The sequence below is a fragment of the Oncorhynchus clarkii genome, chromosome 26 (assembly GCF_045791955.1).
Source record: "Oncorhynchus clarkii lewisi isolate Uvic-CL-2024 chromosome 26, UVic_Ocla_1.0, whole genome shotgun sequence".
In the NCBI taxonomy this organism is placed as follows: Eukaryota; Metazoa; Chordata; class Actinopteri; order Salmoniformes; family Salmonidae; genus Oncorhynchus; species Oncorhynchus clarkii.
Window position 1 is genome coordinate 18,033,375 of NC_092172.1, and position 27,788 is coordinate 18,061,162.

Sequence of the window (27,788 nt, forward strand, 5' to 3'; positions counted from 1 at the left end):
CAACTTCAGACATTTGACATTTTTATTTGCTCTACATTCCTTTACATTGACATTTTGCCTTACAGCTGTGATCCCCTGTGGTCAGAGTATTGACAGTGCCTTTGAAGGGGGGAAGAGGGTCAACATTGCACTACAGACCACTCAATTGTCCAACAAGTGCTCTGCAATGCCATAAATGTGTATCTCCAAACGTGATCTAACACAGTGACACTCCACAGAGCAAAGGTAAAACATAACATTAATCCCAACATGGTGTTCCTTCAGATCAAGCACTTCAAATTGGCTTCCAGTTGCAGCTTTTGAAGTACTCAGTCTCTCCTGATGTCATTACTCTGGGTGTAACATGCATAGTAGAATAAGTGATCGAAGTGAACCGGTACATTGAACACAGTAAGTAAAGCCACATTTCCATCTAAAAAGGCACTGAGAATTTCCTATATCCCTGTATTTGAACATTTGCATAACTGAATAAATATGTGCACTGTTGTTCAATATCAAATTGTGTCAAATGAGGAGCACAATTGCTATACAATAACATCAATGGTGTGAATTAGTGGTAAACTAAAACAAGGGCTGTGCATTCATGGTATATAAACTAAAAGTTGGGTCTAAAAAACAGTAAGTACCATAATTAGAATAGAAATAAAAACAGTATATTATTTTCACCTTCTCCTAATTCAAACAACCACCACCATTACCAGTAGTTATTTCATACAGCTTCACTTCTTATTTGGGATTTGTCTTGTTAATATCAGGTGAAGGAGCAATGAGGGCTCATTAGAGAAAACAGATTCCAACTGTTTACATGTCTCCACTTCAAACCCACTCTAAAACACATCACCTGACTATGGTGAATAGACATGATTGTCTGAGCATCAGTTCAGGCGGCGTCCAGCCATTAGCAGCATCAGTTCAGGCTGTGTGGGTGTACAGTAATGATAGGACTGGTATCCAGCATACCCAGCGGTTCTTTACTGCCCACAGCGCCAAAACATACATGTCCAGATACTGATGCATTTCAATGCCAAAGCCATCAAGGAAAAAGTTGATTGATGAATGTCCACAAATTTCTTGTCTCAAACGGTGAAGGCATTTTCCAGTGCCGGTTCCCTGGCATTTTATTGGTGCACTACGTGATTGATGATCATTTCCTGCAAGAAGGCCTAATAGTAAATAGCTCCGTCTGTCCTTCTCCTGTCACTATTCATGATTTGGTTAATCTTCATTCTAGAATTAATGCAGTACCTTACCAGAAGGTCTCTAGAAATACAACTAAACTATATTAAGTGATACAAATAAAGCGATAAGTGTCTACCACAGATTTAACTCCTCCTCACAGCTCCTTTTTCCCTTCGCAAAGTGTCATCAGCGCTATATCCGTCACTACAAAATCATATTCCACTAACATTCTACGTACTGAATCTAAAACTATGAAAATGGAAATCGAAAGTGACTTCCTACAGAGAGCAACTCTGACAAAACCCTGAAGAAATGTTCGATTTAAGCAAAGACGAATAATCTTGTGCAAAAACAAAACAGCCACATCATATTCAACTGAGCTAGCCTCCAGCCTCTAGCATGATAGGACATCCCTTCTGGACTCTAAGCACTGATTTGAGTGAAAACTTTAGCCACGGGACCTCAGAGTGCCTCATTGGCCAGAGTTTCAGTGGAGAGCCATATCTTTGCCCCGTTCAGGAACTTGCTGAGAGGAGTGCCCAGGATGCTGCGGCGGCACATGTTCCCCACGGGAGAGAAGGGGAAGGAGGAGCTAAGGTACTCTGGAGTTGAAGAGGACTCGTGGGTGGAACCGGCCTTAAAGTACATCCTGCTGTGGTCTGATGGGGGGGCGCTGGGGGTGGAGGTCGTTGTGCTGGCCGGAGTGGCCCCCTTGTACTGGCGTAGCTGGCTCTGCAGCTTCTCTACTTCATCAGCCAGCTGGGAGAGCTTGTGGTATGCGGTAACAGGGCCGCCCTTAGGGATGCTGGCTTCAGGGACCCAGCGCAGGAAGTAGAGCCTCCACAGGGCCAGGTGTGAAGGCAGGAGCTGGGGGATGAGCATCCCCTGTAGGTCTGCGGGCCGGGAGACCCAGTCCCTGAAGAAGCGCTCTGTTGGGCTCTCCACCACCTCTCTGATCTGGGAGAAGTCTGGTTTGAGCCGCGACACCAGGGAGTTCCGTCTGGTCAGGGTGAGGCTGTCATGGCCGTCCATCAGGATGTTCCTCAGGGAAGAGGGCATCCCTCGGAGTGTAGAACTGTAGTTTTTCTGGGAGATAAAGGAACATACACTCATTAACAAGGTATTTCATTTAAAATGTACATGCATGTAGATGGTGTTGATTTTACTTTGAGGAACATGACATTTTGATCTTCATGAATTCAGGTTATTTCCAGGCATCTGGGACTGTCCCTGGATAGTCTTGCATAGCTTTTCTTTTCTCTAGAATTGAAATGTACTTATCCTGTTATGGGGTGGTTGAGAACTCTTTGTATTCATTTGCATTCTCAAAGAAAGAGCGCAAACTGACCTTGGTGCGTCTGAAGGACTTCACTGCTCCATTCTGAACACAGGTGGCACCTTTGCCAACATACATGGGGTTGTTGAAAAGGGCCTGGTCTTTGGGGGTGAACTGCTGTGACCAGACCCAGACAGGGGGGAAACGCAGGGCCTTCTCCTCCCCCACAGGGATGCACTTACTCTTAGCAAAGTCCTGTGGAGGAAGACAGGTAAGGTCACTAATACTGCATACAGCTGCACACAGTTCTGAGCTGTATCATATCAGAGGTGCGTTGACGGAGTTGAATACAACCGCAACTATGTTGTGAGGGTTGAGGGGGAACTTCCTGTGTTTGTCGCTTTTTGTGTGTGTGTGAGAGCTCCTCACCATGCTGTTCTCAGTGCGCTGCTGGGGACAGTTGAAGAGGAAGGTGCTGAATACAGGGATCCACATGCTGTCACTGAGCACAGTCAGGTAGGTCTCAGTGAACTCAAAGGCTGCTGGGTACTGATTTATAATCTGCCACACACAGTCCAGGAACAGCTGGAACAGAGGAGACTGAGGGGATGGAGGAGAGGAAGAGCGGAAAGGGAAAGAATATTGTGATTAAGGGCGGCAGGTAGTCTAGTGATTAAAAGCGGTCGGCCAGTAATCGAAAGGTTGCTGGTTTGACTCCCTGAGCCGACTAGGTGAACAATCTGTTGATGTGCCCTTCAGCAAGGCAGTTATCCAGCGCGGCTTACAGGATGAATTAAGGTTAAGAGAGTTTGCGAAATGACTAAAATGCTAAATGATTCAAATCACTGGGCACAAAACAATGACAACATTTCAAAGTACAACTCCATGTCAAGCTCCATTTCAAGTATGCAAATAGACTAAGCCTACCTCCTCTTTGTCATTCTTCTTCAAATGGTTGCACCGGTCGAGGAAGCGATGGCCAGCCATCACCCACTCCTTCTGCACCAGGCTCTGGAAACCAGTGAGGCTACGGAAGTGAGGGTCCAGCATCAGTTGTACCAGAGAGGACACCACACAGCTCAGGTCCCGGTCTTCTTCCTCTGGAGAGAGAAGAGAGAGAGAGAATAGAAGAGAGAGAAATACAGGTCAGACAGAGACAGACACACACACGACTAAAGGACAAAAGCATGTATTTACCTTGCAGAATGACAGACACATGTTTTCCCTCCAGCAAGTAGACTACCTCGGCTGAATGCTTCAGGAAGGCCCTGGACACAGGAATAGCACAGGATACAGTTGACTTTACTCTAGGTACAAATATGGAACACTTACACATACATCTTAAGTACGTCATTCATTAACTCTGACCAAAACTTGAGTCCAACCAACATGATCCTGTAGTTGCACCGTAAATATTACCACCATTAAAAAGTGGAAATAAAATGACTAATATATTTATTTTACCTTTATTTAACTAGGCAAGTCAGTTAAGAACAAATTCTTATTTTCAATGACGGCCAAGAAACGAACGGTGGGTTAACTGCCTGATCAGGGGCAGAACAGCTCGGGGATTTGAAACTGCAACCTTTCGGTTACTAGTCCAACGCCCTAACCACTAGGCTACCCTGCCACCCCTACCAGCTGGTAGAGAGAGAACCAGCAGGAGCGTCTGTCAATGCTAGTACTTTTCTAAATGAAACTTCATGCAGGACAAGACAGCAGCACTGCCCGTGTAAACAGCAAGGTGAGCCAACCTGCTGAGCCAGTGGTGTCTAAGTATTTGTACATACCTGACATACTCCAGCCATCGAGAGCTTTCCATGGACGACAGCCACTTCTCCTCAGACTCCTCAAAGGGCTCTGCACACAAACACAGTTAAATATCCTAAGCGCGTTCAGAATGCCTAAGAGCAGCAACAAAAGCCTAAGAACAACAAAGTGCCTTCATAAAAAACGAATTAACAAATAGATCACAACATTAATTTGATTGATTGATTTCAATTCCCCCGACTTACCGATGACACAGATCTGCCGCACTTTGACAAAGGCAGCCTGGATGTCCTGGATGTTGGGCAGGTTCTTGTCCAGGTCGGACTTGAGGACGTCACTGCGCTGTGGGTGGCTCTTTGTTATGGCACTACAGATCCTACCACAACACAAGGCAGGAAAAGACTGTTGGAAATGGTCTTAAGCAGTTCATTTATTTCTTTGGTACTGCGAGTCTGGACAGAATAGTTTGGCAATCTCACTTGTCAGTTATGCCAAAACAACAAATCACAGTGCTGACATGATAAGCACACCATTTGAAAGAAAATTGAAAACAGATGGTTGTAGTGAACAATATGAAAACATCAACAAATAAAATGTTTTCATTGACATTCTATTCAGTCTTATTGTACCTCTGGTCCAGCTTCCTCTGCTGCAGTGGGTCACTGATGCTGGCCATGCGCACCAGGGCACTCCCGTTGGGGTGATTCCAGCACCACAACTTAAGGGAAACACACACCACCTTGTCATGGTTCAGCAGCCACACAAACAGTCTCCCTCGTTCTCTCACTTACAAACACTCACATACACTCAAAATGCAGTCACTCCTCTCAAAGCACTTCAAAAAATAAATCAGCGTCATTAATGCTTGATAGACAGAATTCCCTAGACAGACTGTTTCTAAAACAGCGAGAAAGGCTTTTATTAAGCAAAAGCTGTTGTTTCTTGAGATGAGAGGCTGGCCACTCACAGGGATGCGGTGAGCAGTGAAAAAACATAAGTACTGCTTCAGGTCTTGATCCGCCAGGGACACTGGGACCACAAAGTACTCTGGGAGACTGGAGAGAGAAAGATAAGAGGGAAATATGCATTACAGAGATGCTCCAAACGGCAAGAGGTTAACATTTCATGCCACTGAGTGAGGCGCCATATTAGCCACAGCAGATTCCCGAATGGTTGATCACAATATGAAAAGAAATAACTCAAAATCTGTGGCAGCAAGTGAAGCAATTACTACATTTCCATCTCAACAAAGATTCTATTACATAAAGTGTCAATGTAAGCCATTACCTAAGTGTGTTACATAAAGTATTACCATTCTGCCTGGTGAGGATTATGACACTAATGAGCTACAGTGCCTTGCGAAAGTATTCGGCCCCCTTGAACTTTGCGACCTTTTGCCACATTTCAGGCTTCAAACATAAAGATATAAAACTGTATTTTTTTGTGAAGAATCAACAACAAGTGGGACACAATCATGAAGTGGAACGACATTTATTGGATATTTCAAACTTTAAAAAAAAAAAAAATTGGCCGTGCAAAATTATTCAGCCCCCTTAAGTTAATACTTTGTAGCGCCACCTTTTGCTGCGATTACAGCTGTAAGTCGCTTGGGGTATGTCTCTATCAGTTTTGCACATCGAGAGACTGAAATGTTTTCCCATTCCTCCTTGCAAAACAGCTCGAGCTCAGCGAGGTTGGATGGAGAGCATTTGTGAACAGCAGTTTTCAGTTCTTTCCACAGATTCTCGATTGGATTCAGGTCTGGACTTTGACTTGGCCATTCGAACACCTGGATATGTTTATTTTTGAACCATTCCATTGTAGATTTTGCTTTATGTTTTGGATCATTGTCTTGTTGGAAGACAAATCTCCGTCCCAGTCTCAGGTCTTTTGCAGACTCCATCAGGTTTTCTTCCAGAATGGTCCTGTATTTGGCTCCATCCATCTTCCCATCAATTTTAACCATATTCCCTGTCCCTGCTGAAGAAAAGCAGGCCCAAACCCTGATGCTGCCACCACCATGTTTGACAGTGGGGATGGTGTGTTCAGCTGTGTTGCTTTTACGCCAAACATAACGTTTTGCATTGTTGCCAAAAAGTTCAATTTTGGTTTCATCTGACCAGAGCACCTTCTTCCACATGTTTGGTGTGTCTCCCAGGTGGCTTGTGGCAAACTTTAAACAACACTTTTTATGGATATCTTTAAGAAATGTCTTTCTTCTTGCCACTCTTCCATAAAGGCCAGATTTGTGCAATATACGACTGATTGTTGTCCTATGGACAGAGTCTCCCACATCAGCTGTAGATCTCTACAGTTCATCCAGAGTGATCATGGGCCTCTTGGCTGCATCTCTGATCAGTCTTCTCCTTGTATGAGCTGAAAGTTTAGAGGGACGGCCAGGTCTTGGTAGATTTGCAGTGGTCTGATACTCCTTCCATTTCAATATTATCGCTTGCACAGTGCTTCTTGGGATGTTTAAAGCTTGGGAAATCTTTTTGTATCCAAATCCGGCTTTAAACTTCTTCACAACAGTATCTCGGACCTGCATGGTGTGTTCCTTGTTCTTCATGATGCTCTCTGCGCTTTTAACGAACCTCTGAGACTACCACAGTGCAGGTGCATTTATACGGAGACTTGATTACACACAGGTGGATTGTATTTATCATCATTAGTCATTTAGGTCAACATTGGATCATTCAGAGATCCTCATTGAACTTCTGGAGAGAGTTTGCTGCACTGAAAGTAAAGGGGCTGAATAATTTTGCACGCCCAATTTTTCAGTTTTTGATTTGTTAAAAAAGTTTGAAATATCCAATAAATGTCGTTCCACTTCATGATTGTGTCCCACTTGTGTTGATTCTTCACAAAAAAAAACATATTTTAAAATACATGTTTTATATCTTTATGTTTGAAGCTTGAAATGTGGCAAAAGGTCGCAAAGTTCAAGGGGGCCAAATACTTTCGCAAGGCACTGTATGTTAATCATAATCCAAATCTGGTAATAATCCATGTTGTCATTTAGAAAATGAGCTCAGGCCTGCAGTAACCCTCCCTCCCACTCCATCCCCACTCCCCTAAACTATGTGAGCCCCACCTGGGTGAGACGACGTAGCCCTCGTTGATGGAGCACACCCTCCACTCCGCTGCACCAGTTCTCTTGATCTCTCTGTCCCATTCAGAGGGCCGGTCAAACAGGGGCATCTGCAGTCCTCCTCCGGGATCTACTCCATTAACTCGCTCCCCTGAACATGTAGCAGTGAGGGCTTGCTAATTAAAAACACACACCTGCTTGCTGTGTTTCCTTCAACTCAAACATTGCAACGACTGTAAATATATGTTCTTTATTGAAGAGCCACATTTGATACAACCAATGCCCCGGTGTTCCAACAAAACTCAATTGATCACATTGTTCTTTTAACAGTGTATTCAGCATGTTTTCCTTTAGGTTCCTCACATGTCAAGACATGTACAGTGGGGACGCTATTGATAGCTAGAACAGTTTGGCAGACCACAGGGAATAAGGGTGTGTCAAAGCCTTTTCAGTCAGAACCAGATGATTAAGCAGTGTACTGTACACCTACCCAAGGATCCATAGTATTGCTTCCCTATGTACTCAAAGCCAAACAGCAGCTGGGGATCAGCGGGCTGGGAGTAGTGAGCGATGGCCAGGCAAACCTTAAATCACAGGGTGGGGCAAACACATGACTTCAAAAGGAAGGAACTGAACAGGTAAATATACAGTACATACAGTGCCTTTGGAAAGTATTCAGACTCCTTGACTTTTTCCACATTTTGTTACGCTACAGCTTTATTCTAAAATGGACAACATTTGTTTTTTTTCCTCAGCAATCTACACAAACCTCAAAGACAAAGCAAAAACAGGTTTCGATTTCTTTGCAAATTTATAAAAAAATAAAACAAATAGATTTTTAATACATTTGTAAAGAGCTCTAAAAACCTTTGGCAGCAGCTACACTTCCTGGGGTCCAGGAAAATTAAGGCAGTTAATGCCATTTAAAAAAACATTACAATACATTCACAACACACTGTGTGCCCTCAGGCCCCTACTCCACCACCACTAAATCAATGTGTATGTATAGTGAATATGTTATTGTGTGTGTATTCATGCGTCTGTGCAAATGTTTGTGTTGCTTCACAGTCCCTGCTGTTACATAAGGTTTTTTTTATCTGTTAAAATGTTACTGCTTGCATCAGTTACTTGATGTGGAATAGAGCTCCATGTTGTCATGGCTCTATGTAGTACTGTGTGCCTTCCCATAGTCTGTTCTGGACTTGGGGACTGTGAAGAGACCTCTTGGCATGTCTAAATCCACATGATTTTCCTCCCACTTGATGCCATCTATTTTGTGAAGTGCACCAGTCACTCCTGCAGCAAAGCACCCACACAACATGATGCTGCCACCCCCGTGCTTCACGGTTGGGATGGTGTTGGTCGGCTTGCAAGCCTCCCCCTTTTTCTTCCAAACATATCGATGGTCATTATGGCCAAACAGTTCTATTTTTGTTTCATCAGACCAGAGGAAATTTCTCCAAAAAGTACAATCTTTGTCCCCATGTGCAGTTGCAAATCATAGTTTGGATATTTTTAAATGGCAGTTTTGGAGCAGTGGCTTCTTCCTTGCTGAGCGGCCTTTCAGGTTATGTTGATATAGGACTCATTTTACTGTAGATATAGATACGTTCGTACCCGTTTCCTCCAGCATCTTCACAAGGTCCTTTGCTGTTGTTCTGGGATTGATTGGCACTTTTCGCATCAAAGTACATTAATCTCTAGGAGACGGTATAACGGCTGCGTGGTCCCATGGTGTTTATGCTTGCATACCATTGTTTGTACAGATGAACGTGGTACCTTCAGGCATTTGGAAATTGCTCCCAAGGATGAACCAGACTTGTGGTCTTGGCTGATTTCTTTTGATTTTCCCATGATGTCAAGCAAAGAGGCACAGCGTTTGAAGGTAGGCCTTGAAATACATCCACAGGTACACCCCCAATTGACTCAAATTATGTCAATTAGCCTATCAGAAGCTTCTAAAGCCATGACATAATTTTCTGGAATTTTCCAAGCTGTTTAAAGGCACAGTCAACTTAGTGGATGTAAACTTCTGACCCACTGGAATTGTGATACAGTGAATTATAAGTGAAATAATCTGTCTGTAAACAATTGTTGGAAAAATTACGTGTCATGCACAAAGTAGATGTCCTAACCGACTTGCCAAAACTATAGTTTGTTAAGGAGACATTTGTGGAGTGGTTGAAAAAAATAGTTTTAATGACTCCAACCTAAGTGTTTGTATTTTTCTTTTTCTCTCTCTCTCAGGGGACCTGGGCCCTAGGACCATGCCTTAGGACTACCTGGCACGATGACTCCTTGTTGTCCCCAGTCCACCTGGCTGTGCTTCTGCTCCAGTTTCAACTGTTCTGCCTGCGGCTATGGAACCCTGACCTGTTCACTGTGATTACTATTATTTTACCATGCTGGTCATTTTTGAACATCTTGGCCATGTTCTGTTATAATCTCCACCGGCACTGCCAGAAGAGCACTGGCCACCCCTCATAGCTTGGTTCCTCTCTAGGTTTCTTCCTAGATTTGGCCTTTCTAGGGAGTTTTTCCTAGCCACCATGCTTCTACACCTACATTGTTTGGGGTTTTAGGCTGGGTTTCTGTACAGCACTTTGATATATCAGCTGATGTAAGATGGGCTATATATATTTTTTTTATTTGAAATAAATTTGATGTAAACTTCCGACTTCAACTGTGGATGGAAACAGAAAAGTCTGAGACTTCTGGGTAAAACACTGGGGTAAACCCTGTATGGAAATGCACCACTTGTCAGGTCAGGGAGTCTGGAAAAACTCCTGGCCCCAACAATACAATCTAAGGGAGATGGTCTGCTAGAATCTTTAAGATGTGACGGCAGATCATTCTGTATTGTGAATGGAGAGAGGTGTCGGTGACTCCATAGGATATGATGTCCCTTTTCAATGAGTTGTGTCTTTGAAATGCTCTTTGAGGCACGTTCTGGCTGCCTCGGAGTCTGCTGACCACGGCCAGAGTGTTTTTCTGTTCACCTCTTACAAGAGTTGTTTTTATTGGCTAAAGACTCAGGAACCTGCATGGGAACTTTCAATACCACTTCAAGCTGTGCCTTGGCTACAAGGGGCCTCTAACTTTACTACAAGATTCCACCATTTAAACAGCAGAATGTATTATTTAGCCCAGACATCCTCAACAGCTGAGGCACTAAGTCATGTTTTCTGCACCTTGAAGGGTAGATTGAACGATGAAGAGTAAAATAGATTGTCAACCTTGAATTTGACCATTAAAAAAACCCCAAGTAATTTCACCACGTGATGCATTTCATTTTAAGTGAGTGACGAAGACATTACATTTGTGTCTCACTATTTCTAATGAAAGGCAAACTTTGAGAAGCAAAGTTCAACCATTGAACCACTCATGTATTTGTAATTGTGCCTTGGGACTATCTGGGTAGCTAAGTTGCACCAAGAATTCAGAGTTAAGCGTGGCAGCCAGGATCTCATTTAAGTGAAACCTAGGAAAGCAAACCTTAGCAGAACGCCTATTTCTATTGGGATAGAGGGCGGAGTCTGGCGTTTGGAGCTTTCCATCAGTGGCAGTGGCATAGAATTACACAATGCTGTCCATTCATTGGAGGAGCTGCGACCAAAACACAGGATGCAAGGAAGGAACTTGTGTTCATGTTTGTGTGTGTGCGAGCGTCTCCGTGTGTATTTGAGAGAGACTGCTCCCAACTCTGTAATTTCCTTCGGTATAATAAGCTATTATAGAATGGCTTCATTCCATATGTCACAAAGAAAAACAAGGACCGAGCCCTGGTTTAGCTCCCCACAGTAATTACACTGTGTCCCCATATAGAAATAGGCACAGGGAGTACAGTTAAATCCCACTATGTACCATTACAATACTTACAGCAGAAACACCCATTCATAAAAAACACCATGTGTAATCAGAAACAACCAGGAGTTACCATTGGACTTCAAAACAGCGGTCATAACAGTGCCCAAGACACAACAAATCAAATTGTCATGGGTTCCCCTCCCTGGAAGGTAGAGTAGCCAGGTAATGTTGATAGTTACTTCTTAGTTCAATATCTTTCAGGTGTGTGTTGAGGCGCTTCAAGTGCTAGCTCCCCCCGTCGCTGACAAACTGCTCCCATGTGGCATGCGCTCTGGCTGGAGATCTAAGGTTACGTGTGTACATAGAAGCAGGCTGTCAGGAAGATATACTGAGGTCTGCGGTCTCCCTGCCACGGCCATGCAGAGGACTCAGGGCTGCTGCTAAGAACTATTGGAGGCCTTCCTCCGCATAACACATTAGAATGAACTTACAGCCCCCTGGCTTCTGAGACCTTGGACCAGAACCCAGGGTGCAACAACATGTGTGTTTGCAGAGTGATCAGAAACTAGAGGGCTGAATGGATGTTTTGTTCCCTGGTTGATTTTTGTGGGGACTTTAAAAACGCCTCTATCCAGGCTTCACATGTACTAAGGGGCTTGCAGGTTATACACAGGGTGGCTCCTTCTCCCTCCTACCTGGCTGGCTCCCTTCTCCCTGCACACAGCCTCACATTGTCCAGCATGAGCTCAACAGGCCCACAGGGCTCAGTAACTCCAGGTGGATGCTCTTACCAGGCCTGTTAGTTTGTTGGCTTTGCTGTCAGAAATTAGGGAAGTCATTGTTTCACACCAAACAAAAACAAGCAGTGAGTAAAACAATCCAACACACCTCTCCCACAACTCTTCACATGGGGGTCCTGGGGCCCTTTGAGCAGTGCTTTGTTTCCACTCTAAAGACATGATACATCTGTGACTATAATCCACCACTCGCTCAGAGAGATGAGTCAGAGTCAATGCGGAATGTTCATTTGACACTCATTTCTACATAGGTTGCCTAGCAACAACAGCTGTTGTGCAGCACTCCGTGACATGTGTATCAAGTCATCCTGTACACATATCTAAGCATAATCTCATTGACTTCGTTTTCTTACTTGAAAAAAAAGAAAAGTACCATAAAAAGGCAATACATGCTGATAATAACAACATGCTGACAATGCCACCCTGACTCCTCCTGAGTCAGGCTGAGCTAATTCTGGCCAATCACAGGCTCTGAGCCAGCCAGATGGAAGGGAGGATGAAAGAAACACCGACCAGGGAGACAGACTAATCCCCTCATCAGAGAGCAGCTCAACAGGGTGGAGAGAAGAGGGGTGGAGAGGGGAGGAGAGAAGTGGAAAGGAGGAAGGAGAAGAGGGGTGGAGAGGAGAGGAAAGAGAGAGGAGGATACAGGGCAGCCTACATGGCCCCAGAAGGCTCCAAGGAGACGAGCTCTACAAAAGCCTCCTTGGTGTGTTTGTCAATGATGTTACCATACACATACAGCTGTTTGGTTTTCTGGGAGAGGACATGCTACATGGCATTTTTACTCATCCAAAATAAAGGATTAACTAGTGTCATTGCCAGCATGTTTGCTCTCATACTCACATAATGGGATTGAACTCTGATAATCATGTAGACTAACAAGAGATGATTAAAAAATATTTAAAACCTAACAGTGGCAGTCTTTTAGGAACAGCTATACTGACAGCAGAGGCATTCCACAGTGAATTACCAGTGAAATCCTCTTAGAAACTAATCCACTGTAGTGGTGAGGCAGAGTTGAGTTGGAGGATTACCATGCTAGATTGCTGGTATCTCGCCTCAGGTTCAATTCAAGAGTCAACACCATGTCAATTTATATAGTGTTCATACATCAAAAGTGTCCATTTTGTTCAGAAAGCTTATATCACAAACCTTCTTGGCGCTTTGGGGCCCAGCCTCGTCGAAGCGGAACCTGATGATTCGGAAGTCCTTGCAGTAAAGGATGAGCTCGGTGGGATTAAACTTCAGCTTCTGGTTGGAACACAGAACCTTCTGCTTCCCCTTAGCATCGTTCACTGAGAGGAACAAACACAAAACAAAGACCAGGGGCGAGACAGTGCTTATTAGGGCTAATGGAGTCAAATAGTAACAGTAGTAGCCTGGTCCCAGGTCTGTAGGACTAATGTTTTTTCTTTAGAAGAGTTGGGATAAAGCACATACAGCAAAGATCTGGGACAAGGCTAGTATAGTGAGGGGTAATGTATATGTGGGAAGTGGGAAACTGAGTGACCAAAGATTCCACAGAAAAACTGATTATCTATGTCACCACAGAGCTTCAGAGAAATTCAACCAAGTAGGAACTTAAATTGATCCACCAGACCTCAGCTGTCTAAAAACAAATGAGGAACTTCATTCTTCATGTTCGGATGACCCTTTATGGGGTAATACTCTGAATACAGAATAATCTTTTGAGGTTCCTCGAGTATTACATATGGTAAAACATCTTCCACAAGACTCAACTGTTTATTTCAGTTATAATATAGTGAACAAAACTATAAAACGCAACATGTAAAGTGTCCCATTTTTCACGAGATTAAACAAAAGATCCTAGAGATTTTTCATACGCACAAAAAGCTTATTTCTCTCAAATTAGTTTATATCCCTGTTAGTGAGTTTCTCCTTTGCCAAGATAATCCATCCACTTTATAGGTGTGGCATATCAAGAAGCTGATTAAACAGCATGATTGATACACAGGTGCACCTTGTGCTGGGGGCAATAAAAGGCCACTCTAAAATGTGCAGTTTTGTCACACAACAACACATATGTTTCAAGTTGACAGTGTGTACAATTGGCAAGCTGACTGTAGTAATGTTGTAGTGGAAAATTACTAAATTAGACATACTATGCCGTTTTTACTTAGATAATTGTCCATTGTTATATGCTCGTGTTTTTTTTCTCCTGATGCAGGCTTGTTGTCTTGTGGGACAGTTAAGTCTGGGCGTGCAGATAAGAGCTGGGTGCGACCGCAGTATGTAACATCCCGTTTGTACTATCTGTAGGAACTCCTCTGTATGGAAACATGCAGGAAGGAACAGACAATAGTGGCAACGTCAGCTATCTACAGAGACAAACTAAACGCCTTTTATACACTGTTACGCATCCCTGTTTGCACACATCTGCTAACTGCCACATAAACAATGAGGTTGGACTTTTCTATAAAAGCTGAGAGCCAACTCGGTCTGTAGAGCTTTCAACTCTGACTATTCTTAGTGATGGTTGATTGCTTCATTTCTGCAAATCTAAGAATAAAATTGTTGTTTGAAAGAATCTGCAGTCTCTTCCGATAGAATTTCTGACAATTTGGCGACACGGATCTGATGGCTAACTCCGTTTCCTGATTGCTCCCGAGGAGACCGAGGTTGCGTTAGACATGGCAGGGAGCCCCACACTCCGACTAAGCAGAGCAGAAAAGGGACCCTCTCGGACCGGCAGGGAGAGTCAGTGAGTGGATTTGCCATTCCAAACAGACTAAATAAATTAAGGGTGAGACTGATTTTCTTAAACGCAACCTCCAATAGGGGAAAGTTCTGGGAACTTATAAAAACCTGTTCTAAGAACACTTCGAAAATCCTGTTCTCTGAAGGACGTAGATTTTTTTTATTTTAGATATATATAGATATATATATATATATATATATATATATATATAGATATATATATATATATATATATATATATATATATATATATATATATATATATATATATATATATATATATATATATATATATATATATATATATATATATATATATATATATTTTTTTTTTTTTTAAAAAGGTCATACCAGCTATAACTTTAAACCTTACACTGAAATGTGCATAGGAGAAACTACCAAGTTGCTACAAAATGTAAAATTACATATTGTAATAAAAAATATTTTGATGGAGAAGAAATAACTCATTTTTTAAATGATATCAAAGGAAGACGTTCTTAACCAAATACTGTTTGTTTTGTGTGTTTATGTTTCCTGAGTGTGTGTATTGACGAGAGATTTATATGATGATTACCCTAATTTTGGTAATATGTGTTGTCAACAACAGTTATATTTGAAGTGGGACAATGGTATAAGACATTAGGTCTTCCATATTCTCCAGTAGAACATTGGCAGACGCTTCACTATTAGTTCTAATGCAAAGGAATCAAGTGCCGTGACCAACTGAAAGGCACAAATACCATAACTTCTCTCCTGGGAAGTGGGTAACACTATCTTGGATTTAGTTTTTTTAATTGGCACATATTAAAACCTGTGAGTGAGAAAATCTAAACTCTTGACACCATTGAGAGAAGCGCAGAAATAACCATCATAGAAAAGGTCAACTATAGCAAAGCAATAGAGGCACTAAAAGAAGCGCAAGAGCATTCTACCAATTTGGCTCGAATATGGGAAAAAAATCTAATCGTGGATAAAACTGGGTAGCATTTCCCTGCTGACGGCAAAACTCCAATCTAAATAAAGAATTCAGATATGCTATTGTGAACTGGCACATTTACATTTTAGCCTAGCATTAAAGCAGTATACACCAGTATGTTAGCTAGTGGGTTAACTGCCTTGCTCATTGGCAGAATGCCAGATCTTTACCTCGTCAGGATTCAATCTAGCAACCTTTCGGTTACTGGCCCAACACTAACCACTAGGCTACCTGACACCCCTAAACTGGCTAACAAAAAATCCCAAGCTCAATACAGCAGTGGTTCACAAATCAACATTAGTATATTTACTCAGCATAACCACACTAACCATACTATGTGTATTCAATTGAGTATGTAGTATGCTTATTGGTCTCAAGATACAAATTCATTCATTTAAATAATTATGACAAATGTTAAGAAAATGTTGAGCAACGTTCTAAAGTAATGACTCCAAGTTACATTATGTTGGCTGACAATTTGTTAGTTATGCTATCCTTATGAACCGCACAACATTACAGCAGTATGTTAGATAGTTAACATTACCTAATGTTAGTTGGCAGCGTATACTCCCTGGCAAGTTCGACGTATATTAACTATAATCTAACTAACTACCCAACGTTTATTAACTTGATTATTCACGTCATTCTTAGTTAAATGGTATAGTCGTTGTGCGTTCTCAACGGACATTTAATTCTGGCCATTGTTGCCAGCAGCACAGTTACAGTCACCAACACTTTGGATAACCAGCTCTGCTAGGGAGAGTAAAATGGTTAGAGTGAGGTGTTCTCTTATGTGTGTCTGGAAGTAGCTAACAAGCTAGCCAACTTTAGACAGTTAGCTTGGGTGCTTGACGACGGTTGTGAGGTCAGAACGCTCAGATCAACCCTGCTCCTAGTCGAGAGCGGGTAGTGTGCGCTCTGAACAGTCTGAATCCAAACACCTGAAGTTGTAAAATAACAAAACTAGTAATTTGTTATGCTAACAAGCTAGTAAGAGGCTGCATAGCAACAGCATCAACGTCCGGTAGACATGCTAAGCTCAACTGAAAGGTTACGGCTTGTTTACAATGTACTAAAATGAACTAATAGCATATAGTATGAAGTATATAAAAATAAAGTATGTAGTATACAGTATATTATTACAGGTATTTGAACACAGTTTGGGTATGTGAGTATATTGATCAAATGTGTACATATTTTGGTGTCCCGGGTGGCATCGCGATGCAAAACCCAGAGACTCTGGGTTCGAGCCCAGGCTCTGTCGCAGCCGGCCACGACCGGGAGGAATATGGGGCAGCGCACAATTGGCCTAGCGTCGTCCGGGTTAGGGAGGGTTTGGCCGGTAGGGATATCCTTGTCTCATCGCGCACTAGCGACTCCTGTGGCGGACCGGGCGCAGTGCACACTAACCAGGTCACTAGGTGTACGGTGTTTCCTCCGACACATTGGTGCGGCTGGCTTCCGGGTTGGATGCGCGCTGTGTTAAGAAGCAGTGCGGCTTGGTTGGGTTGTGTTTCAGAGGACGCATGGCTCTCGACCTTCGCCTCTTCTGAGTCTGTGCGGGAGTTGTTATCATATGAATATTGCGGTGGTAGCGGAAAAACAATCCCTAAAGGGTGTCAATTTGAGGGTTCTGTGTTGATACAGTATGTGGATTTGTTATTGGCATAAAAAGATGAAGAAACTCAATGTCCACCAGCGTTGTTGCCAGAGAATTGAACGTTACCATTCTCTGACAATGTCCACCAATGTCGTTTAGAGAATGCAGTCTGTCCAACCACACTAAATACAATAGACCACGTGTAACCACGCCAGCCCCTCCACAACCGGCTTCTTCACCTGCGGGAAGGCCAGCCACCCGGACAGCTGATGAAACTGAGGAGCATTTCTGTCTGTAATAAAGCCTTTTTGTGGGGAAAAACTCATTCTGATTGACTGGGCCTGGCACCCCAGTGGGTGGGCCTATGCTGTCCCACGCCCACCCGTGGCTGCGCCCCTGCCCAGTGGTGTACTTAAGGAAAAATACTACTTAAGTCATTTTTTTGGGGTATCTGTACTTTCCTATTTATATTTTTTTCAACTTTTACTTCACTACTTTCCTAAACAAAAGTATAGAAAAATGGTCTAATTCACACGCTTATCGAGACAACATCCCTGGTCATCCCTACTGCCCCTGACCTGGAGGACTCACTAAACACATGCTTTAGTTGTAAATTATGTCTAAGGGCTGGAGCGTGCTCCTGGCTATCCGTAAATACATAAAAAACAAGGTGGTGCTGTCTGGTTTGCTTAATATAAGGAATTACATTTACTTTTGATACTTAAATATATTGAAAACCAAATACCTTTAGACTTTTACTAAAGTAGTATTTTACTGGGTGACTTTCTCTTTTACTTGGGTAATTTTCTATTAAGGTATCTTTACTTTTCCTCAAGTACGACAATTTTCCTAATGAATTTATTTCAATTCATTGATTTCCTTATATGAACTGTAATTGTTGCCTGTTGCGTTTATATTTTTGTTCATTATTTAATGATCTTACAACAGGAAGAGGATGATATGCATGTTTCCATGGTACCAGGAATCCAGTCTTGGCCTGTGTACCACCACTTGCACACACTTTCAACCTTACAAGACAAGGATAAGACCTATGCCTCGTCTCGGTTTGTGGTGGGTGGAGCATTGGGTCAGTGTTTTTGCCAAGCCAAGGCTCTCATAAAGCACCTTTGTTGAGGGCGTACTGAGTAAAAAACATTGCTTCATGCTCTATCAGCTCAGCACAAGAGCCCCACGCTCCCAGCCATGTCAGCAGAGAGTGGGGCTATGAGTTACACAAACAAGGTTAATCCGGAAAAGGCTTTTCAGCCAGGGCCCTCTGTCTGGGCTATGACCTCATCTATGGAGATACTAAAAACAGATCGGTGACCAGGGGGAGCAGGCGGGCAGTCACCAAAACTGGTTTAAGTCAATGGTGTGTATCTAAAAATCAGCCCGGTAGAGGACAGTCAGATAAAACCTGAACACAGAAACTGAGGTCACACAGATGGGATGTGATTGGATCTGAGAGATCCGACTGGTCCCTCAGCCAACAGAAAAAACATTCAAGGGGATTTCAAAGGAGGAGAGCACAACCTGCCCATTGTGCATTCATAATTTAACAGCTGGGTGTAGATGAAGCATTATAGCTGTAGCGGCCCAAGTGTGGGGTGTCTGACAAAATCCACTATATTGGTCAGAGACAGATTCGTGAGGGGCAATGCGTTTCATAGGTAATTTATTTTACACAGGCGTTTAAAAAAATAATAAACATTACCTGTCAGGAACCTAACCTGCTCTTTTTTTCTGGACTAAAGGGACTGTCAGCATCATATGTAGGCTACTTTCCACTGAGTTCTATTTTGGTGGAGAATTCTGTTTGAGTTTGTTTGCCATCTTGTCACCATGGTTAGCATAATGGCACATGGTCTTACCTGTCACCACTTGCTCCACACACGCCAGGGGAACATCGTGCTCTCCAAGCAGCCGGTTGACAACTTGGAACCTCTGAGAGAACACAACACATGGTGAGGAGAGGAGGTATCTTGGGGAAAAAGCACACAATAGTTCCTGGGAGACCAGAGGTTTTAACTGCAGCGGGGTGAGACTGCACCACGTTATCAACAGCTGAGGGGAAAACATTTGAACCATCTGGAATTGCTCTGCCAGGAACACTGATGATGATGATACTGTTGTTTTTGCATTTCAGTGAAATGTAATGATTAACATGGAATCAGCTGATGAATGGAGATCATTGACAACTTTTGAGCAAATGTGTAAATCTCAAAGTTAACCCATTTGAACTGAAAGGCAAATCCACAACTTTGCAATCAATGACAATCAAGGCTAAATGTCCAAGAGTAGTGACATCCTTCCATGAGTCCTATAAACTTCTGTTTTTCAAGTAAACAGATCTGGGATGACTCACTTAAGTTGTTTAAGAGGTGAAGCCATCAAAATAAGCTTAACACAAAACAGGTGGTCTAAAAGCACAGGGTGGGAGGTTACATAAAACATCTGACACTGGAAGAAAGACAGCAGTGTCCTACAAACCTTTTTGTTGATGGGTATTTTACAACAGACAACAGGCCTATCCCACATGTTGCTTATCGTGTGACAACCTTGACCACACTTTCTCCAATAAACTCAGGTGTGATCATGTAGGGTCAGTCTCCCGGGACACAGATTAAGACTAGTCGTGGAATAAAAATACATTTTAATGGAGATTGTCTCGGATTAATCTGGGTAACCAGCCCATAGAGCTACGGTCATTTTTGGGAGAGGGGCACACAGAGTGCACCACAGGAGGTTGGTGGCACCTTAATTAGGGAGGACGGGCTCGTGGTAATGGCTGGAGTGGATTCAGTGGAATGGTATCAAATACATCAAACACACGGTTTCCATGCGTCTGATGCCATTCCATTCGCGCCGTTCCAGTTATTTTTATGAGCGGTCCTCCCCTCAGCAGCCTTCTTGAAAACATACCTGCATGGGGAGGGCATCATGGGTGATGAAGGAAACCTTGAAGTTGGTGCATATCAGCTTCCCCCACAGGTCACCATGGCTGCTATCTGCTCCAATGCACTTCCTCACAAAGCTCACTTCGTTCACCACAATCTCCCCTGAGGATGACAAACAGGAAGTAACATGAACTATGACATTTAGGTTTCAAAGAAAAGAGGTAGAAAACATAGGCCTAAAAAGGGACATAAATAGAAGGTGAGTGTTAACCACAGTTATTTTAAAAGTCTTATAGCGGATGAAACAAAACAGGGACTGATGGCTGAGTAATATGACATGAATGAAGCTGGGTGAAATATGCTATGGAAGTGGAATGATCACGTACTAAAATATCTTTCTCCTAGTCTCATTCAGGCTTCTGCCATCCAGCCAGAGGCATCCTGTTACACTGCTGGAGAGTGATCTGTGCATTTCTCCTCTCAGACCCTCGAATTGGCTCTAATGATCCCACATTCCAGTCTGAGGCATTGGGTCAGGGTGATGGAAATACCTGTCAGAGAATAGCTAGACTGCTTCATGACAGAGGAGGTCAACACAAAACTCTCTGTTACCTAACTTATAGGCCTTATAGCCCGTTGTGACCTCTACACTTTAACCCCTCTTTGGTTCCAGTAGCATCTCAGGACACAACACAAAAACCCACAGCCTGACAACCTGGTGTCTGAAACTCAAGAGGATTCCCTCCATTTACACGACTTCTCTCTCCTCCTCACAAACAGATGTTTTGTAATTACCTCCATAGCCCAGATGCACACAGCTCCAAGAGGTATTTATTTTTCAATTTAAAAAAAAGAGCTCATGAGTCACATACACTGCTGACTGTTTCTACTCCAGGATCCTTCTCGCTCTCTGGCCATTCAGTGGGAGTTCACAGACTCAGCCCATGCACTACAGGCTTGCCAGGGAAACCCCATGAGCCATAGAATGGGGATCAGGTGGGCCTAGCTGTCCTCCTCCCGGGAAAATGATCTGCCATGAGGAGAACTGAGAACCCAGCATAAACTTTTTACTGAGCACAGCCTCAAACGGACAGACTGCTTTGGTTAGTAAGGCTGCTTGATGGATCGAGGTCCTCCTCTCAAGTTTTACATCCAGATCAAAACCCCTCTTCATCAAAGACCGGTGTACCCAGTCTTAAACTAGACCGTAACTTTCTAGACTAAACCATGAATGTTGTATTTATTGATGTTGCCGTTTCCTGTGTCACTGAACCGAAGAGGTCTGACAGTAACGAGCTCGCAAACTCTCTGGCAACTTTGATGGACATGAATGTTTATGACAAACCGTTGTCTCTCTGAAACATTTGAAATCTAAACAATGACCAGTTCAATGAATGCAGCTGATACCTTGGCATAGTGCAAAGTTCCTGGCATTTCATGATTGGTAAATTCATGCTTAATCTATGTATGAAGTGAAGACCTAAAGTAGAAGAGACTATGATAGACTAGTACATTACATGAATGCAGTGCAGTTGTGATTCCCTCTCGTTTTATATCGTGGCAGTATGGTTGTGAGCGACACTGCAGCGTCACTAGACTATAGGCCAGCCCATCCATAACAGCTGGAGCTGCTTTGCAGAGGGTTACCGTAGGACAGGCAGGGAACAGCCAAAGAGAACCAGGCCCAGCACTGCAAACAGGATCCTCACATGTCAAAATGACAGTTTTTCCTCAGTCAGCGTGAGCTTAACCCATTCAGCCCAACAGTAATCTGTCACTTTCCATTTAGCTGGTTTCTTTTGATGCATTCATTATACACACTGCATTGTCTATGAGCAAATTAGAGCCTGACCGTACATCCAAATTACAGCCTGACCGTACATCCAAATTACAGCCTGACCGTACATCCAAATTACAGCCTGACCGTACATCCAAATTACAGCCTGACCGTACATCCAAATTACAGCCTGACCGTACATCCAAATTACAGCCTGACCGTACATTGATATAAAGATGGCGTACAAAGTGGAATGAAATGCTGACTTCCAGGTGAATCTTGCACTGTGTAGGCACTGTGTAGGCTACTCATTGTATAGGACATTTCACCCAAGGCTAGGCTTATTTGTTCTTGCCTGTAATCCATGTAAAACATTGTTTACAAGCTACATTATATGACCCGTGTCACTGCATTACAAGTTATTTAATGTAACAATAAAACGCTACGGCCTGTGAGACTTATTGAAGATAGTGGGGATAGTAAGGTGGAGATCAACGGTCATGTTTCTCAGCATGGATTAAGAGCAGACAAGGAACAGAGAGAGAGAGAGAGAGAGACTGAAGAAATAGGTTGCCGCTCTTGTAATTGTGGGACAAGTCAGCAAGCGCCCACCATCACCCCCATCCGACACTACAGTGTTCACTTCCAAAGTGGCAGGGTAGCCTAGTGGTTAGAGCGTTTGACTAGTAACCGGAAGGTTGCAAGTTCAAATCCCCGAGCTGACAAGGTACAAATCTGTCGTTCTGCCCCTGAACAGGAAAGTTAACCCACTAGGCCGTCATTGAAAATAAGAATTTGTTCTTAACTGACTTGCCTAGTTAAATAGGTAAAAAATTATGTATTTATTTTAAAAGCTGGGTCTAATAATCTGCAGGCTTGATGAGTTAACAACTCTTTTGTGGAGGCAGAATGCTGACGGGTCTGACACAAGAGTACAGTACAGCCACACACAGCCTGGACTGCAGCCTTGAACCCCCACTGGACAGCAACTCTGCCAGTAAGTAACCTGGGTTACCACAACATCTAACAAACAGTACTGTGGTCATGTCATCAACCGCTTACATCATAGCACTCGCTATTATCACAGAGTTGGCTACTTTCAGTGCCTATTCAGATAAATGGCAGTTGGCCACGGTCGTGGTAACACAGATCCAGAAGAATCACAAGGCCTATCCGGTGTGTGATTGGCAAGTCAAAAACATGTATATCATGTAATCATACTGGAGGGAACAAACACTTCCAAGGATGAGGTTCTCCTTTTTGACTAAGTCCACAAACCCCTAAATCCAATAGGGCTATTAATGTGATCAGACAGGCCAACTGACCCAACTAGCCACAACCTGGCTTTGCTTCCTGGGGTTTTGTAGCTTTCAAAGCAGGCCGCCTGTGTTTATGTACAGCACCTAGCAGACCAGATCACAGTTTGGACAGCTGGTGGCGAGGGACACAGGCTCAGAGACGCAACACGGTCTCTGTATACAGTGATTATCACAATCCCCTCTGAGTCACACGAGACTAGGGAGAAATGCCTCAGTTACAACAAAGATGGCAGTTAAAAGGGACAGATATACGTCAGCATTCCACCTGTACAATAGTGGAGTAAAGTGCACCAGTAACACCATCACATACCATCTACTGCATCTTGATGTAATTAAATGTTTCACTAGCCACTAAACAATGCCATGTTATAATGTTCTCATACCCTACATTACTCAACTCATCTCCCCATTATTTTTATTTCTACTTTGCACATTCTTCCACTGCAAATCTACCATTCCAGTGTTTTACTTGCTATATTGTATTTACTTTGCCTCCATGGCCTTTATGCCTTTACCTCCCTTATCTCACCTCATTTGATCACATCGTATATAGACTTGTTTCTACTGTATTATTGACTACGTTTGTTTTACTCCATGTGTAACTCTGTGTTGTTGTATGGGTCGAACTGCTTTGCTTTATGTTGGCCAGGTCGCAATTGTAAATGAGAACTTGTTCTCAACTTGCCTACCTGGTTAAATAAAGGTGAAATAATTTTTTATTTAATTTTTTAAATTTAAATTCTCATATGTATATACTGTACTCTATACCATCAACTGCATCTTGCCATCTTGATGTAATGTATCACTAGCCACTTCATATATCACAACAATGCCACTTCATGTTCATACCCTACATTACTCATCTCATATGTATATACTGTACTCTATATCACCTACTGCATCTTGACTATGCATTCCTTTACACTTGTGTGTATAAGGTGGTTGTTGTGAAATTGTTAGGTTATATTACTTGTTAGATATTACTGCATGGTTGGAACTAGAAGCACAAGCATTCCACTACACTTGCATTAACACCTGCTAACCATGTGTATGTGACAAATTACATTTGATTTGACATTGTTGATGGATAGCGATAAGACATGTCATTCTGAGAAACTCATGACTTTGCCCATATTAGCCTAGGTTGTGTGATTAACGGAGCAAAACTCCCGTGCTGACAAACTACGTGGTGAAGAGAGACAGAGGACAGCATTAGTATGTGGCCAGAGAGGTGAGAATGTGTTTGGGAGTACAGAGAGTGCGCTTTGTCTCATGCAAACACCACTGCCAGGCACATTTTTCCACAGCCTCAGGAGAGGCCTCAGCTCACATTCTCCTACTGAGAAAACAACAGTGGGACATCTATTAAAGTACCTGTCTAACTATCATTACAGATGCCTACAGTTGAGATGAACATGTGTCATAAAGGTGACAGTGTGTCAGCGAGGAGCCTAAACAAGACAGTCAATGTTGGTCGTCTATGTTTGGACACCCACACACTCCAGAAACACAAGTCACATACAAGGTGAGAGTATGAGAGAGAGAAAGAGAGTGGGGGATGAGAGAGAGAACTAGGCCTAGAGGAGGAAAAAAATATTCAATTCAGAGAAGAGGGAGAATCTCAACCAGACAGTTCACTATGAGGTGGGCAGCCAGCAAAGGACCAGCCAGGGATGGAGAGAATCTGAGGAGGACAGAGAGATAAACAGAGAGCTACAGAAATTAAAGGGGTAGGACAGATGAACACAGAGAGAGAGGGGAAGATAGAAGAGAGCACAGTTGAGATTATTTGTTGAGATGAGTTAGCTCCACTGTGGTCCTCTGTCTGGTCAGTTTGGTGTAGACTTGAATGGCTCATTCAATCAGAGACCACTTTGAATGGGTCACATTCAAGTTGCATAGCAACACTGCCAAGGAGCTGGGAAGCCCACAAACAAAGCCAAAGTCTCCCCATTCAGGGCCATCTTCACAGTGCCATGAACTAAAGATCAGAACATAGGCCATGGTGTAAAATCAAACCTGAGATTCAATGTAGGCTAAACTGTTTGTAGTCCAGTTGAGGGAGAGGAGGTGACTACCTTATTTTGTAACGCAAGGTCAGGTGGCACTGCATGAGGGCCTCATGTTTACTTTCACTGCCAGCATTCATTTAAAGACACTGGCAGAACCCAGCAATAACACTAGCTAAACCTCCAGTCAAAGAACAGCGGCCATCCCTCTATAAAAACATACCAGCATCTTAAAATGATCAGCTGAAATAGAGCAGAGAAATAGAGAAGAGTAGAAGTATACAACCAAAGCAGGGCTATACAGTGCACCTGTTTTACTCACATATGCGCCCAAATATTTTACTGTGCGATCCTAAAAATTAAGGATTCTAGCATTATTACATCAAATATTTTTTCACTGCGCTCCTAAATTTCTTTGTGTACGCAAACATTTTAAAACTTAGACGCACATGTGTTCCTTGTAAAAAATATTTAAAAAATCAGCGTAGAGCCCTGCAAAGCAGAGAAAATAGCAATAAAATACAACGTTTTGGTTTTATTTCAGCAGCGTAAAAAAAACATGCTAATTGCTTCTAGAATGAGGGAAGGTCTATCCTCTGTTGCTTAATTATAAGGAGTGAACGCCTCAAAGGGAAATTTGTCCCACAGCACAACCTCTGGTTCATTACTTGTCCTTAGACTCAGATATAGGCCTAATGATACTTCAAGGTTATATGGTCAAGTGTTTCTCAATCTTGCTCCATTATATCAGTGAGATTCTGCCTCCATAACAGCCATGAATGAACCGAAATGCCAAAGAATGTTGTTACACATCCTGGCCTTTTTGGAACAATAGTTTATGGGGGGGGGGGGTCATGGCCCCTCCCTGTATACAGTTTGATAAGTGATGGTTAGATACATACACAGAATTTTCATTTTATTTATAATGTCTCCTTGTATATCTTAATATACTGGAGCAAAATGTAATATGGAGAGGTTGGGTGTCAGTTTAGCTCACACAATAACTGCGAACTTAATGTTAAAAAAATAAAAATTAAAAAAAACCTGAGGTCCTGCCACACATTAAAAACTCATTGGTGGAGAAAAACACACTAAACGTGGTAAATAGCTTTTAGTGACTAATGCCCTGTGAACAGGAAAAATACCCTTGTGAATCTCTTATTGTATTCTCCTTAAGACAGTCATTAACCAACTCGCATCCTCTCTGAGCTGGGATTTGACTGCAAAGGCAGGAAGGAATATATGAACCAGCCCATTGTTAACTAAGGCTAAATTATGCACCGTTAGTTGCAGTGATGAAAAGGAGGCCAGGCAGGCACTGCATTGCCATGGTGACTTGAAACAGCCCAGAGAAAAAAAAGAGACTCAGTTGGATTAGATTACCACAGCCTAATGTGACAATTAGGGATGCAAATGACCTGTGGGCAAAACCACAAGTGAGGTGCACTGACAGAGTACACATTCAAAACAACCAATTACATTTAGCTGAAGAGATACAGGAGTTAACTGATATTTCAATGACCAGCCAGTGATCTTCTACCTTAGCATGAGAAGAAAGAGTATAACTGGATGAGATCAGCCTTTACTGGTTATTTTTCAGGAGTGAAATATTTTGATGGGTGGTTTAATTTATGTGGCCTCTACATACTCATAACATAGTTGTTAGTTAAATAGAACAGGCAGAGGCAACAAGTTAGCTGTGGCAGAGGGAACTGTAAACTCACCTGGAAGTAACCTGGCCTCTAACTTCTTGATAGGTGGCTGTGGAATTTTTTTCAGATCAGTCTGCATGAAAGGTAAAACAGAGACAGTTTGTTAGTCTATAATAAGCAAACTAAATGCACAACATATACAGTAGCTAGGGATTTAACAAGTAATTCTACCTAGCTAACTACTCAGTAGTACAAGTTATAGTAAGTATACTGAGGGCAAAGTAACGAAGCTAGTAAAGTAAGGTTACTCACCTGTAAAGGCGGAAGGTAGGATTTAAAGGTTGGTTTCATGGGCTTCACAGAAAACATTATTAATAGCTCGAGTCCAACAACTAAAGTTGATCAATGGATACTTCCAAGACTTCAGTGAGAAAATAATGTCAAAACGTAGCTAACGTGTAAGCGCGATAGCACAACAGCTCAAAAATAAACTGCTGAATATGTCAAGTAGTCAAATACAATCCATTTTTCGAGATAGATTTCTCCATTTGGATCAGGCTGAGAAAGCTGGCTGGCGATCCCCTTTCGTGTCAACACACAGCTGTTGTGCTGTGCTGGCGAGCTATGGGTGTCCTAGCGAGCTAGTAAGCTAACATTGCAGTTCGCTGCTAGCAAGCAAGTTTTAGTTCGTGAAACAACTTGGTAGAGAAAGCTATCTAGCAAGCATTCCATTTGCAGAACGTTGGTCCATTCATTAGATTGCTGGAGAAGAACTCCACAACGTAAACCCTGATGGCATACAGCAGTGATAACTTTGGTATTTAGCTAGCTAGCAGCATTATATCCAAAGCTTTGCTATCGTTTCGCTTTATAGGCACAGCGGCCATGTTTACCTTCGGGAGGAGACAGAGACAGAC

The 27,788-nt window shown here is 42.7% G+C and overlaps 1 protein-coding gene across 1 annotated transcript; it reads right to left on the bottom strand.

Moving 5' to 3' along the window:
- Positions 1-8: 8 nt before the first annotated feature.
- On the bottom strand, positions 9-27,788 carry LOC139384505 (myotubularin-related protein 10-like). The gene is made up of 16 exons (XM_071129320.1): positions 27,184-27,788; positions 26,944-27,004; positions 20,140-20,276; positions 19,089-19,161; positions 13,076-13,218; positions 7,807-7,900; positions 7,320-7,467; positions 5,193-5,280; positions 4,855-4,943; positions 4,471-4,601; positions 4,246-4,315; positions 3,653-3,723; positions 3,383-3,555; positions 2,885-3,055; positions 2,528-2,710; positions 9-2,265 (listed from the first exon to the last, which is right to left on the bottom strand). Exons 1-16 carry the CDS (start codon positions 27,238-27,240, stop codon positions 1,642-1,644), a joined length of 2,313 nt encoding a protein of 770 aa, XP_070985421.1. The 5' UTR covers positions 27,241-27,788; the 3' UTR covers positions 9-1,641.

Excerpts from the sequence above, each read along its gene's own strand:
- LOC139384505 (XM_071129320.1), bottom strand. The coding sequence starts at position 27,240 with ATGTTTTCTGTGAAGCCCATGAAACCAACCTTTAAATCCTACCTTCCG. Across the intron at positions 7,901-13,075 it reads GGCCCCAAAGCGCCAAGAAG|GTTTGCCTGGCCATCGCTCA; the intron begins GTTTGTGATATA and ends CTGTGATTTAAG. Across the intron at positions 3,724-4,245 it reads CGATGGCTGGAGTATGTCAG|GGCCTTCCTGAAGCATTCAG; the intron begins GTATGTACAAAT and ends TCCTGTGTCCAG.